The 15714-nt window shown below is 38.2% G+C and overlaps 1 protein-coding gene across 5 annotated transcripts in view; it reads left to right on the top strand.

The window, feature by feature from the left end:
- Positions 1 to 15714, top strand: part of ADGB (androglobin) — a 122902-nt gene that overhangs the window by 36638 nt on the left and 70550 nt on the right. For 4 of the 5 annotated variants that reach the window (XM_037034802.1, XM_037034799.1, XM_037034801.1 and 1 more), the window contains exons 8-11: positions 824 to 1098; positions 5861 to 5995; positions 8183 to 8277; positions 14289 to 14463. In XM_037034802.1, the coding sequence (XP_036890697.1) occupies positions 824 to 1098; positions 5861 to 5995; positions 8183 to 8277; positions 14289 to 14463 (680 nt within the window). The remainder of the gene's footprint in view (positions 1 to 823; positions 1099 to 5860; positions 5996 to 8182; positions 8278 to 14288; positions 14464 to 15714) is intronic. The other variant, XM_037034800.1, reaches the window with a different exon arrangement.

The following is a 15714-nucleotide window of genomic DNA, read 5'->3' as shown; positions in this document are numbered from 1 at the left end:
GTATGGCAAAGGGGGCTGGCTCATGAAGATAGTGCCTGCCCTCAGGCTCTTCAGATGCGTCTTTAATGAGAAGCCTGCCTCTCAGGCCAATGCTTTAAGACAAGCAAAAAACACTCACAAAGTCTGCTGCCTCTGTTCTGGGCCTGAAGAGGGTAAGACTGGGCCAGCTCTTTGGGAGCCATTTCTGAGTTTCATGCAGCTTCATGGGCCTTTCTGGATGCAGTCCCCATGGGCTTTCAAAGGTAGATGTTTGGGGGCTCATTTCTCAGGGTAAGGTCTTAAAAGTTGGGGTGCCAGATGTGGGTTTCGAACCCCTTTCTCCTGAAGGAGAAGCTCAGGGCACTGAGCATCCTTCAGTTGCAGGTCATCATGAGGGGCTTATGGCCAGATATGCCTCGCTCTTTCCTACCAGCAGCAATGTAAGTTTTTTCTTGTTTACCAGATGTGTAGGAGTCACTCCGCTAGTTTTGGGTTGTTTTTTTGTTTGTTTGTTTTGTTTTGTTTCCAGAGGTGATTGTTCTATATATACCTGTAGATTCAATGTGTTCATGGGAACTGATGAATTCAGGGTCTTCCTATGTCTCCACCTTGATCTGGAACCTCTTTTTTGGTGCCCTTCCCTCAACAAAGCCCGGCCCACCACGGGCTTTCCATCAAAGCTTGTTGGGGAGAGGAGTGCGTAATGGTGTTTTTAACTAATATGTGACGTAACTATTGAAATTAGCCTTGTGAAATAGTAAGTTGATATTTTTCTCTCAGTAATTTCTTGATGTGTAGTTTAAAGCTGAATTTGAGAAAATAATGTTGATGTGTTTCATCAAAGCCCAGGATGTAAGGATGAACTATGGGAGCTCTTGAAAGAAATATTGCCAGAATTTAAGCTATCGGATGAGTCCATCTCTGAGAGCAAAGTAACAGAGGTAGATGCCAAATTAAAAGAACCAGGGAAAGAAGTGAAAGACAGCAAAGAAGTGAGAGACAGCAAAGAAATGAAAGACAGCAAAGAAGTGAAAGAAGGCAAAGAAGTGAAAGAAGGCAGAGAATACAAGCGTGAAGGTTCAATTACAACACTGAAGTCACTTGACAAATTTTCAAAGGGTAAGCCATTTCATATCACGGCATTATTCATGATGGGTATTGCATAGACAAGTGAATGCTTGTAGTCAGTGTTGAATTTAATGGTGCTTTATTATTATTATCATATATTGTATTGTAGAAATAATTAAGATCCTTCCTTGCTAGGATTTTCAGAACTTCTATGGTATTTACCACATCTTAATTATTGTTTCATATTTACTCTTTTTAAAAATCAAAGGCAATTATACATTTTGATGATACTAAATTAATGTAGTGTTAATATAGGATGAGACATTAAGTTTTCAATTTTCGCCAAACGTGCCTTTCTTATATGCTCTAAGTAGGGTGAAACAAACCAAAACAGTCAAGGACAAAAGTGGTCTCATTTATTTTTTCAGGAGATGTGAAAGGGACAGAGACTCAATGGTGGTTTATTGATCATTTATTGTAAAGTGGAAGTTCAAATTTTAGAAGAAAAAAATTCCAGTTAATATACAAGTATAGGATTATTTCTCTTCTTAAGGTGGGAATTGTATTGAGTCATTTTTTAGTTTGTATATATTTTTAAGATTTTTAAATTTATTTTTAGAGGGGAAGGGAAGGAGAGAAGGAGAGAAATATCAATGTGTGGTTGCCTCTCATGCGTCCCCTGCTGGGAACTGGCCTGCAACCCAGGCATGTGCCCTGACTGGGAATCGAACCACGATACTCTGGTTCACAGTCCCGTGCTCAATCCACTGAGCTACACCAGCCAGGGCATTTTTTAGTTTATATTAAAAAATATTTTATAGTTATGCAAATAAACTAATGCTTGTATAGTAGAGTAGAATTGAATATTCTATAAAATATTCAGCCTTTTGAATACTTTGATAGTATCTATTATGATCTTTCAAATATTTATGATTTAGAAAATAATGACATTTTGCCCAATTATCCCTTAACAGGATTTTATCTACAGTACAGTGCACAGTAATTTTACAATAAATGTTCCTCAAAAATGTACCTAGATCAAATGTATGAGCAATATTTTTCCATCATAGTCTCTTTTTGAAATGACCTAATATGCAGTACTATGAAAGAAAGCAAAAAAAAAAAAAGCCTGGTAAAATTTGTTTTATCCAGGAGGATCCTCAATTAATTCAAACCTAGAAGTCCTTTCTCATGTGTCACAAATTAACATTTATCCAGCCAGCCAGCCAGACAGCCACCCATTCTTCCAATATATTATGTGCTGAATGTAATTCCAGTAAATGTTCCAGGAATTAGTGATTACTTGTTGAACAAAATTGGATGTGAAAGTTACCTCCTAGATCTTATTGTCTAATGATAGAGACTAGCATTAATTTTAACAATCATAATCATCTATTACAAAATAAACCTGAAGTATACATAAAGGAAACTATGGGAGTTCATATGGGGGGCCTAGTGTGGAGCACCAGGAAAGAATTCCTGAGGAAATTTTGAGCTGTGTTTGCAAAGATGACCGGAATATCTAGAAGAAGATGAGGGCTGTGGAGTGCATAGCATTTTAAATAGCAGGAAGAGCAGATATACAAAGGCTGTGAGGCAGTAGGTAGAGTGATGCGTAAAGGCTACAAGGCAGCAGGAAGGATGGAAGACCTGGAAGAAGACAGTTAGCGGGAGGGAAGGATGTGAGGAAGAAAGCGTGGTTTAGGAAAACCTGGAGAAGGAGGTGGGAGAATGATCACCTGAAACCTTCTAAGTCAAAAACATTTTTACAAAAACCTTCTAAATCATGTTGAGATTATTGATCTTTATTATAAGAAAAATTGACAGCTAATGAAGAACTTAGACGAGAGTCATGCATGATCTAAATCACATTTTCCAAAGAATATTATGGTTCTTTGGAAAGACAGGACCTTAGTTTGATGGCAGGGACCTTGGGGGTCAGTGATGTGAGTTATATGAAAAAAGCAGTTTGGAGACTCTTGCACCAAGTCATGTTAGAGACAATGATACCTGGTATTCAGGTAGCAGGGTAGTAACTGTGGAGTCATAGATAAGGTGAACTATTTGAGCAGTATTTAAAAAGTAAAAAAAAATGTGGTACCTTCAGTTGAGATGGGGAGACACTGAAAAAAGACAGCTTTATAAGGAAAGATCATAAAATAATGTTGAACATATTGAATGTGAGGTGCCTTTTGAGAAAATGTCAGGAGTTCCAGGCTAGTGATGTATATTTTGGAACCACTGACAAATGACTGCCAAGTTAAACTATGGGTGATCCCAAGGAGACAACATAGAGTGGGAAGTCTAGGCTGCTCGAGACTGAGCCTTAAAGATGCCAAACATCTAGAAGCCAGGCACAGAATTATGATCTGGCAATGGAGGCTCAGGGGTGGCCAGAGAAGCAAGAACAAAACCAGCAGAGCATGTTGCCACTGAAGTCAAAAGAAGGGCGTTCCAGGAATCAGAGAGAAAATCTGTGTCAAATAGTGAGAGTTGAAATATGGGAGGAACTCAGAATTCTCTATTAGATGTTGTGACGTGAAGATCCCTGGGCACTGGGGCGTGAGGGGAGTGGAAGACATACTGGGGAATGCTGGGAAGGCAGTGGGAAGTAAAATAATGCACAAACAAACAAATGATCACTAAACAATAAGATCTAGAAGTTCGTGAACAGGAGAGCTACAAAGTGGAAGCTGCCGGGAATATGTGGGCCCCTAGAGGGTGCTTCTGTTTTAAACTACTGAGGGAGAACTGAGTGTTTTTGAGTCATGATTGAGAAGATCCGGGTAAGATTACAATAGCATATGTTTCCTGAGAGGGCAGGAAAGTGGAGGATCCAGAGAGCCCACCCAGGTGGGGAGGTGGGACCAACCTGGGGGAGCAAGGGCTCCTCCCCTCTTCCAGGTGGCACCTGCCATGGGAGAGGACAGATGCAAATGTTGGTGGGTGAGTGGGTTTCATAGGGAGAAGCTGAGTGTTTCAGACTAAAGGCTTCTTCTGTTTTCTCTCTTCATAAGCCTCCAGTTGAGCTGAGAGTGAGGTGGAGGTGGAAGATGAGGCTATCACGGTGATTTAAATTTGATGTAGCGGAGATTTGCAGGACGAGGTGGGGAAAGGTAGTCTCCAGTAAGACTCAGCATTAGCTAATTTAAAATGGCATTCACTAGGTGGGCGGGATGAAATGACAGAGGACCAGCACGTGACTGTAGGGCATTGGCAAAACCACATTTCGGCGAACACTGCTGTGTGCTATCCAATTTCTATTGGAAGAGTGTATTTTTTCTATTTGCAGTTTTTATTGTGATTTACATTACTTATAAATTATGAATTCTGAGTAGGAGTTTGAAGGCTTTTAAAGTTTTATTTTAAAATCATACATGAAATACATTTCTAGCTAAAATTAATGGTATTGAATGAAGTCAAATATTTATAGAAAACCCACAAGATAAATTTGATAACCTGTATTTATACTTTAGTTTCTCAGTTATATGTCTTCTCCTACACTTAAAGTTAACAGTTACCTTCACTTTTGTATCTCATATCGATGTTAGATCTGCTATAAAAGCTAAGATATGAGACAGGTTTACATTATAAGCTAAGAAACATTACAAGTTATTCATGTTTTTATTTATGCAAACTGAAAAAAAAACAACCTGATTACAAATTCAGCAGATAACAAAAGAAGAAAAAGGCAGGAACTGCAATTTTTGTTTCAAAACCAAATTGTCTTCATTAAGGAATACAGAATCTCAGACTTTTTAAATGTTTCAATCTTGATACTACTTTTATCTCTTTAATTAAAATTTTGAATCTTCTAACAGCACAGTGGTTAGAAGATTATACACTTTACAGAGTAGTCTCCTTGCTTCAGGCACCCACCCGGCCCCACGCACGGTTATGACGATGTCATCGACTACATTCCCCACGCTGTAACCTACATCTCCGTGAGCAGTTCGTCACCACCAATCTGTGCTTCTTTGTCCTTTCAACTTTCTCACCCAGCCCCTCGGCCTCCCTGCCCTCTAACAACCAGCAGAATCTGTTTCTATTTTGTTTGTTTATTTTGTTCTTTATATTCCACATATAAGGGAACTCATGCAGTATTTGTATTTTTCTGTCTGACTTATTTCACTGAGCACAGTATCCTTTAGGTCCATCCATGCTGTCACAAAAGGTAAGATTTCATTTCCTATGGCTGAGTAATGGTCCACCGTATATAGGTACTACGGATTTTTTTTAAGTCGAAAGAGAATATGTCTGTTAGAAATGGAAATATGAATGGAAATTTAAAGGGTGCAAATGGGTCTGTGGGAGGGTGTGAATAAACAAGTCATGCTGGCAATGAGGTGGTGTTTGGCATCCTGTTTCTTCCCCGAGGCACCCTGGAAATAGCAGGCTGTTTCCACGCAATGGAGACCCAAATACGGAAGATCTGAAAGGTCTCCACTTTAGGATTCAGCTTTATGCTTTGTGGTCCTTTGATTCTTGTTTTTAAAGTGATAAAATTAGCCTGACACTATAATTTTATATACATAACTCTTAGTCAAATGGCCATCTAATTGAACATAAAATTGTGTGTAGTCAAAAATAAATAATGCTGCGGGTCTTTCCATTATGCATTAATTTTAAAATTTTGTCTTGCTTTATTTTAATGTTTCTGGCTAGAGGTAAGGAGTGTTTGGGGAATTAGTGGCTATTGCTCTACATTTAAATAGTAGTATAATTTTGGCTTTTTTTCAATACAATGACTGAATCAGAAATATTATTTGAGCTTTGATAGTTAAAATATTTATTGCATTTCTTAATACATTAGATAAAGCAGACACAAAAGACATTGGGAAGAAGAGGAGTAAAAATGGAGAGAAAGAAAAGGAAAAATTCAAATGGTCGCTTCATGGTTCAAGACCCTCATCGGACGTACAGTACTCGCAGCAGTCTCTGTCGGACTGTAAGCACCCAGAGTAGTGACTGTGTTAGCTCTTTCGTAAAAGGCTGGAACTCTGTGCAGCATTGAAGTAGATCTCCTGTTTAGGCATGTCTAAATACACCTGCTTGAGGTTGCCCATCATGGTTAGGCCCTCACATGGGTCTGGATGTCAGGGCAAGGTCCTCCACATGCGACACAAGCCAAGGCCGTCCAAGTTCCCATAGCACAACAGCCGTAGGAGAAGAGTTTGTATGAAGGAAGACATAGACTAGCAAATCTACATTACATATTAGTATATTATAGAATATATTATTCTACATATATAGTGTTATGTATTCTATACAATATGCATATGTAAATATACAGCTATATAAATTATGTAAATAGAAGTATATTTATGAGTGTATATAAAGATTAAACACACAACTATATATCAGTATATATTTTAGTATATGTTCTTTGTATAAATAAATTATAAATATAACATATATAATATCTTTAAGTCTATATAATGCATATTATACATATCATTTTGTACAGACTCTATATCCCTAGCTTTGGGTCATCCACCTTGGGGCTTAGAATGTAGGTTGTAATTCTCAGTTCATCGTTCATTACACAGTCAGAAACACTTCCATATGCCTCCAGCACCGTGTTTTATCTCGGTTTTTCACATTTTTGTCTTCTTCTTTAATGTATTAATATGTTTTTGTAAGGATTTACTTTTATTTTTTTATTTTAAGATTTTACTTATTTATCTTTAGAGGGGAAGGGAAGGAAAGAAGAAGAGAAGGAGAGAAAATATCAATGTATGGTTGCCTCTCGTGGGTCCCCTGCCGGGAACTGGCCTGCAATCCAGGCATGTGCCCTGACTGGGAATCGAACTGCAGTCGTGTGGTTTGCAGGCCAGTGCTCAATCCACTGAGCTACACCAGCCAGGGCAAGGATATTTTAATAATTATGGCTTTTTATTTTTATAGAAACATGTCTGGTGGTTTATTAGAGAAAAGGTTCACTAGTCATACTTTTAATTCTGTATTAAAAATTGTTTTCTTGTACTTATGTCTTAAGCAATCTTTTTTGATAGCAGATAACATAACAATCCCAAAGTTACCAACGATTCATTATCATCATGAAAATGACTAAACCTTTCTCAGAGTTTCTTTCTTTGTGAAAATAAAGGTAACAATGCCTTTTCTCTACCAAACTGATAGGTAAGGTCAGTCTCGAGACGCAGAATATGCTTTAGAACTAGGGTTGGGAAGTAAAACTGCCTGAGTTCAGATCTCTGCCCCATTACAGACACAAAGTCTAATTTTTAAATGTAAAAATATGTTTTCGTAACTGTTATATTTTACAATTAATTTATTGCAGAGAGATTCTGGTTCATGTCTAATTCATATTTTGTGGCTTTGAAGATAATGTTCTTCAATAAATATCTAATACAGTTCTATATAAGTGCTTGAATTACAAAGGAATAAAAAAACTCTTAAATTAAAAATAAAGATAATGAAGGAAAATATTTTTTAATATTTTAGCCAGAATCTTTAAAGAACAAAAGGACATCCAGTTAAATACAGAAGTATCAGGGATGTTAAGGGACATGTAAATAAATAAGTGATCCTCGTAAGCCAATTCTACAAGCTCCAAACATTCCGAACTAAGTCATTTATGTTTTCCTTCTTTGTGGGATGATGCATTTAGATGTTTTCTTCATTCTTGAAATGACATAAGAACTCCTGTTACTTTAAGTTCAGACTAAAGATTTTTATTGATGAAAGCTAAGAATTGTCACAATGTTAAACTCATTCCTTTGAACATAATTATTTGTAGACCATTCTAAGTTACACTGACCAATGACTATGGGATGTTATCACTAAGTGTATGTGATAACATTTTTACAGTAAAATAAAATGACTTGTAAGCAATTAAATGGTACTGTTATCAAGGTAAAATGAATGAGATATTTTATATCATGACTGCACATTTCAGATATAACATTTATTAAATATGTTTAGAATATGTGCCTTTTTATTCACCAGCAAAAAATAAGGAATTTAATCCTAACTCGTTCACTTTTAATTCTGTCATACTATTCATGAAGGAATGACCTACCCATTTGGACTGAATTTGACTGAATTTGACCAGTTTGACTGACGGACCCATTTTGTCCAAAATTTTCATGGCACAGTATGTCTGTTTTTGCAGGTTCCTCAGCGATACAGCCCCTTCACATGGTCGTGTACGCTACCTTCACACCTCTGTATTTGTTTGAGAAGAAGATCTTCACATTAGAGGAAATGGTAAGTTCTCCAGGCCAGAAGCACAGTATCATTTATAGGGTGTGTGTGTGTGTGCGTGCGTGTGCATGCATGTGTGTGTGATTGCTGCTTGTGATAAAAGGTATACTAGAAGTTAATTAAAATTCTATTACTGAATTTTAGTTTCCTTTAAAATGAGGCACCTGGACACAAGGACTCAGAACATTAAAATTATCTTTGATGACTGCAATGGCTCCATCTTTTAAAAATACAGACATGTTTTATCAGTTCTTTCCCATATAAGCAAACTAAAAAAATGTAAATTATATATTTTGGTAAAAATCATGTAAGTCATTTCTAAATAATTATAATTCATCTTTTTGTAAACAGGTCAGACATAAACATGATAGAAGTTAATTCACATCCAGAACTAGTAAACCAGAGCTGTTGCCCCAGTGTATCTTTAAATAATACACACAGAAAATGTTAACTGCTTTTTCCTTGTAAATTTGACAGCTTATAGGAACTTTAGAAAATATGTACAAAGAGAATGAAATTAAAATATTTATAGTATCAACACCTAGCCTAAGCAATATTGACATTTTAGTACATGTTCTTTAACTTTTTTCTTCTATGCATATAGTCTGTGTGTACATATATATACTTTTTTTGCACAGTACAGTTGAATTTTATGTTCTTTTTGGAATCTGGCTTTTTCACTTAACACTGTGTCATTAACATTTATCCACAGTGTTAAAGATTTGGCAACATAGTATTTAGTAGTTGCAGGGGATGTATGGGTTTCTCATATTTTTAAACTTTATGTTTTGTTCTTGGACATAAAAGTCATTTCTCTCCTTCTTTTATAAAGAATAACCACCACCAGATTACTCTTCAACTTACTTTGACAAACACCCTACTGCATTTGGGGCCTACTGAATCCTAACTCTTTGGGAGACTTCCAGACATTTAGCGCTGTGTTTTCAAGCTTCCATAGGTTCTGAAGTCACTACATTAAACTCTTAAATTAAAAATAGTCACTACATTAAACTTTTAAATAAAAAATAAAGATAATGAAGGAAAATATATTTTAAAGAGTAAGTGTGAGACTAGCTGGTGCAATGGTATCCACTGAGCCAGAGTGTCCACAGGCCATTGGCTCCAGGACTCCCCACAGAAACCAAATTCTGAGGATGCTTAAGCCCCTTACATAAAAATGGTGTAGCATTTGCATATAATCTATGTGCATCCTCCTGCGTATTTTAAATCACCTCCAGAATACTCGTGACACCTAGCTCTGTACAAATGCCATGTAAATAGTTGTCATACTGTATTGTTAAAAGAACAAGGACAAGGGGGGAAAAGGCTTTACATACTCAGCACAGCCACAAGCATGGCCGGTAGGCCTAACTCTACAGGGCATGTTAACCACAAAGTAACTTTTTTCCCTGATGTTTCAATGCCAGGTAGGGTGGATCTGTTGATGCAGAACCCACAGATATGGAGAGCCAACTGTAATTGTATCTATAGATGGTTATTTGGTTAATTAGAAACATCTAAGTATTAAAAATTTAGGGCTGGGAATATAAGATAGAAAATTGTACTCGAACAAGAAATAAATTTAAAAAAATGAAAAAAACTCAGTGGAAATTTGGGTGAAATGTTAATATCCCAATAGGATGATAATTGCACTTTACTTTGCATTACACTTGTCTTCTGGAGGTTTACCCAAGGAGCATAATGTTATCATTTCTTCTTCCTCCCCCGTCTTTGTCCTCCCCACCTTTCTTTTATTTTAGATGGAAACTGTCCCTACCTGTGAAAGGCTGCCCCGTAACAGGGATAATATGGTCAAGCCAATAGGACGAATGTGCCATCATGAGTATATAGAGTCAGTTTCTGTTTTAATTCCAGGTTAATTAACTTTAACATGAGTAAATCTAAGTGTGCCTGCCCCCCAGGCCTCCCTCCAACTCTTGTCTCTTGTGAACATCTCAGTATTTTTTAAATTTCTTCTCACGGCAGTGACCTGGGTGCTGTTCTAGATGACCCAGAGAGATGAAATATTCTGGCACCGTGGACTACACGCTTTGTGGAGTGCCAGGGTCCCATGTAGGGGGGGGTACTTACACACTGTTTCAGACACAAACGTAAGGATGGGACGAATGCGTTACGAAAAGAAAGGGACTCCAAATAATCCGTGTGGACTTTCTACATCCACATTGAAGTGCAAAGTAAAATTTGAATTTAAAAGACAAAAATGGCATGTTTATTCATAATGCGACAGATGTTTATTGATTATCTAGTGTTATGTGCTAGACAAAGATCTAGGCTCTGAGGACACCATAATGAGCTGGATTAACAAGAGCCTCCTACCAAAGCTCCGAGTTTAACGAGGGAGGCAGAGAAGCAAACGACGGTAGTAAAGTTAGAAACCTGGTATAACGAAAGCAGACTGGGTGCCTGGCAGGCGGTACAGGTGGAGTCCACGTAACGTGTATGGGATGGGTGATCGCGTGAATGAATGAGTGGAACAATGAATATGAGACCCTTAGCGAAAACGTATCTTTCTGTCTAATGGTTGACTTGGGAATTCTTCCCAAAGGAAGCCATGTTTGAGCAGCATCCCTAAGAAGTTAGCCTAATAAATAGGAAAACCTGTCCAAAGCAGAGGACAGCCTGGAGGTGAAGGGGAAGCCACTGGGATCAGGGAACTACTAGAGGTTAAATAGGTTGCAAGGGAAGAAGTCGTAGGCACAGCTTGAGACGCTGAAGGGAGTTAGGACGTAAAAAGAATATTACCAATCCCTCGAGCGGGGGGGGGGGGGGGGGGGGGGGGGGGGGTGGAAACGGCTTAAGGGGCCCGGGGCTCAGCAGTGAGCTCAGGGTCTGTAACAGCAGTTCAACAGACTTCCAGGCGGCAATGAACCAACTGTGGGGTCGCAATCCCCTAACTTGCCTGCTGACTCTTTCCCATCAGCTATCAGGGCAATCCAGTTCTCCTGGTAAAAATCAAAATAGAATTGAGATATCATGTTTTAAAGATAAATCTACAGAAAAAAATCTGTTCTAATGGAATTTTGTTATATGGTACCTCCTCTCATTTGATAAAAGCTAGAGCCCCAAAGGCAAAGACCCAACATGTAAAATAAAGACTACCTTACATTGATTGAAAGAGTTGGTCCAGAATTTGAGAAGAAAAAAAAACAACAAAACCTGGGAAGGAAAAAGATGTCATGAGTTACTCCACATTTGCCCTATCTTCCTGGTTTTGAGTGTTCTAAATGGGTTTAGCTGTATTTAGCTGGCTGACCTGAGAGCTCTAGAAGACCTTCTCCTACCGCTCAAACCCCTACTTTCGGAGTATTTGGGCTGGGATAGGGTGAAGGAGTGAATGGGTCTCTGGGCAAGGAGCCTTGATCACATGAATTATTTTAAAGTATTTTTGAGTGCCTACTCAGCCTTTCACTAGAATGGTCCATTACTCTAAATTCCTCTCTGTCCCTAATTTCCTAATCTAAGGACACTTGAGTTCCTTCAACAAGGTTTCTCAACATCAAACTATAATTATTAACTGCATTACTTTACATTGTTCAGAAATATTGCACGTTAGACATAAAATGAAGCAAGACAAAGCTGCTCACATACCTTAAATCAAGCTTGTGCTTTTGTGGGTAACTCGAACAACACAGTAGTTAGTTATTAAGACCAAGCTTAATTATTTCACACAATATCTTACATTCTCAAAATGTGGTAACTTGTTTTGCTTTCCAGTGCTTGACAGCTCAAAAGTGGAAATTAAGTATAACACAACTTTTGTTGCACTTGTAAGAAGGAACTGAGGTTTTTACCAAATTTTATAAATAGTAAACTATCTGAAAAATATGCAGCTGATAAATAGTATTTGAAGTATGGCCTTTATTTTTGATATTACTTCAATATAAATTTTATTGAAATACAATTTTTTGTTGCTGTAACGGAGGCATTGTCTTTTTGAATAGCACCAATAAATTCTATCATAAATTCCCATTAAAAGGACTACTTTCAAATATTGTGAAATTTCTAAAATCTGACAGGGTTACATCTGTAGAAAAAAGGTTTAGACTTTATTACATCCATACAGAGAGTTGTTAAGCTACTATAAGGCATAATTCCAGAGTTTCTGATATCTTTTTCAATAAATGCCAAACATTCACAGAAGGGATAAAGATGTGACAATTCTACCTCCTTTTCAATTAGTCCTTTTTTTAAACATCGAGTCACTCTCTTTTATTTTGAATATTTACAACACTTTTAAATGGCTCATTTAGACTCAGTAGAACCCTGGTTAATTCCTTTTTTATGGTCATTAATTGTTATAATGATGCATTAATCTCTGGACTCGGGCAGAACCCTCCTTTCTCACCGATGTCTGCTCTTATTTTGTGCTTCCCTGAAGATCAGACTGAGCTATAGAAAAAGTCCCAAGACTGAGGCATGTTCTAGCTGAGGCCATAGAATAATTTGGAATAGGCTGAAAGCTGGGTCTCCGGTCCTAATGACAGCTTGTACATTTACCTTTCCAAGCATTTCTATCCACATAGGAATGTGAATAGCTCCCTCTGTCTATTTTGTACTTGCCAGTTTAAGCTTCTTAGTCCCAGCACCTTTTCCCTATTCATCCCAGTTGATAACTCTCTAAATGATCTCCATACCTATGATTCTGTTTCTGTTCTAGTTGTTCACTTCATTTGTTTTTGGAAATGGAGAAGCCAAAGAACTTATATGCACAACCCATGGACACAAAATAAGGGAGGGATTTCTGGAGGGAAGAGGGGTACTGGGTCAACAGGGGCAAAGGGGGAAAAATTGGGACACCCGTAATAGTATAATCAATAAAAATATATTTTAAAAAATAAAAAATAAATAAAATTTAAAATATAAAAGTAAAACAGAGAAAAAGAAATGTGAATAGAAATGATGCAGCCCTGGCTGGTGTGGTTCAGTGGATTGAGCGCAGGCCTGTGAACCAAAGGATGGTGGTTAGATTCCCAGTTGGGGCACGTGCCTGGGTTGCAGGCCAGTTCCCAGCAGGGGACCCACGAGATGCAAGCATACGTTGATATTTCTCTGCTTCTCTTCCCCTCTAAAGAAAAATAAATAAATAAAATATTTGAAAAAAATGATGCAAAAATCACTAGGAAGAAACATAGTTATTGGTAAAACTGACTGAGTGTAGTTGATATTTTATTTGATTTTAACTGCTCCAACATTTAGACTGAGCATCAGTGTTTGATTACAGCATAGATTCCTTTAGTTTTCACGTGCTTCTTGATTTCCGACAGCGTATTTCAGCCCGCAGTCACCAACTGAAGTACCGCTTCAGTGTTATCCTGGATGGCTTGGGAGATCTGAACGGTGGGATACGGAAAGCACACGTGTGGGAGCAGGGTCCAGGGCAGCCTGAATCACCAGTCCTTCTGTGAATGGTTCCATGGTCGGGAGGGACCTGGAGATTTCCTGTGGGGAGCCGCTGCTGGCCAGTGGGGGTGTGAGCTGTAGACACGGCAGCTGCTTAGCTTCTCGCCCCATTGACCTGACCTGCTCAGTGCAGTGGATGTTGTCAACATTATTTAGCAACTGCCAGAGATGAAAACACACATGCATACACACACACACACACACACACACACACACACACACACTTTGTATTAAGCACCGGTATCAAAGTTTTAACCCATAAAAATAATGACTGATTAATTTGGGACCAAAACACATGTGCTAAGAGTTTTGTAATCTCGTAGAGTCAAACTTTTAGAACTCAAAAGTAACTTATAGTTCCAGTCTCTCAGTTTGTGAATAAAGAAATGGGGCCCCAGAAAAAAAATGAAAGGTATTAGGAGATACAAATGGTGATAGTGCTTATATTAAGAAAAGTGGGAATACAGCTGGTTATTTTTTCCTTTCTTACTGCTGCATCTCTATAGTGGTGATGGAATTTTTACGACAAAGTATTGTTTTACGTGCACGAGGTGACTGCAAGCATCCTTTCGACTCTGCTTTCTGCCCGTTAGGCCTCTTCCGCTGAGAAGCTGAGAGAATACGGCCTGTCACACATCTGCAGCCATCCCATGCTGGTGACCAGAACCAGGTCCTGCCCTCTCATAGCTCCCCCCAAACCACCCCCCGTGCCTCCCTGGAAACTCTTTCGTCAAAAAAGGGAAACTGTGATAACAGACGAACCCCAAGGTATGGTTTATGTGGTCTGGTAATCTTTCTGATCAATACTTCTTCCTATGGAAGCCTCACACGTTCACTGGTCATGAGACCACCCAGCATTACACCTAAAGCCTTCGTTTAGTTTTCCGTCTGCTTTGAAGAGTGCATGATTGTCTAGCCTCTGTGATGTGTGCCTGAAACGGATACTAAGTAATAGTGAATGTGAAAAGAAAATAAATGTACTTTTGATCAAATGGAAACACATTTACATCTGAATTTTATACCTTTAAAGGATTAATTCTCCACAAAAGGCAAGCAATTTGGTTCATGTCTAAACTGACCAGATGTGTCAAAGCCATTCTTTGGGCGATGGCATTATGACTATTATGGTGGAAGAGAAGTTGTTTGCAGTAAATAATATGAGAACTTAGGTAGCCTGGGCTAAGCCGCTGGCATGAGCTTCTGATATGGAAATCTCTATAGGGGACACAGCCTTTGAAGTAACTGCTTCTATTTAGGACTCGAACTTCCGTCCTATTTACATAGGATCATAAATACTGCCATGTGGCCCCTTCATGGGTGGCAGTTACCCTCCGGAATCAACAGATTCACACTGGCTGAGGGGGAGGCGGGGGAACAGTTCCCACCTTGATATGATTCTCTCGGTTCATCGCTGAATTTCCCACAGTGGACATCTAAATCCTCAGTCCCTTAGTATTTTCCTTTAAAAGTCTTCATTCTTCCTCCATTTTTCATGACACCAACTCTGAATGGGAGAGAAAACAAGATGGCAAGAGAGGCAATGAATGCGACCATAAATAAAAAATCAATTTTACAGCAGAAGCACAAACATAAGGAGATGAAATTAAAACACAAATAATTTACAAATTATGACCTGGCAGAATAACTCATCATTTGTGTATGTTTCAACATAAGTAACCTTTCCATAGCTACTTTAGCGCTTGTAATATTTTTTCAAGGATGCTAAAAAACTGGAGTGCTCTAATATATATATATATATATATATGTCAAAAAACTTAAATTATGTTTAATAACAACAGCTTTTTGTCATTTTTTGGTGTTCATTTTCTTGTTTTTGTGTTTTCTCATTTTGTCTTTTCTAACACCTCATTATTCTCTGAGTGTATTCATGTTCCCGGGGTTATTGCATTAGGGGCTGTGTTCACAGCCCATCACTGAACGAACAAGGAAAGCAAAGCCACAATGAACACACTAATTTATTGAAGGCATCCCAGTGAAGCTTGTAAATGTGCTTCAAAC

This window comes from Sturnira hondurensis, unplaced genomic scaffold (assembly GCF_014824575.4).
Source record: "Sturnira hondurensis isolate 20B ecotype Veracruz unplaced genomic scaffold, ASM1482457v3 Scaffold0022201, whole genome shotgun sequence".
Taxonomy (NCBI): Eukaryota; Metazoa; Chordata; class Mammalia; order Chiroptera; family Phyllostomidae; genus Sturnira; species Sturnira hondurensis.
This window is presented reverse-complemented; position numbering and strand designations above follow the sequence as displayed.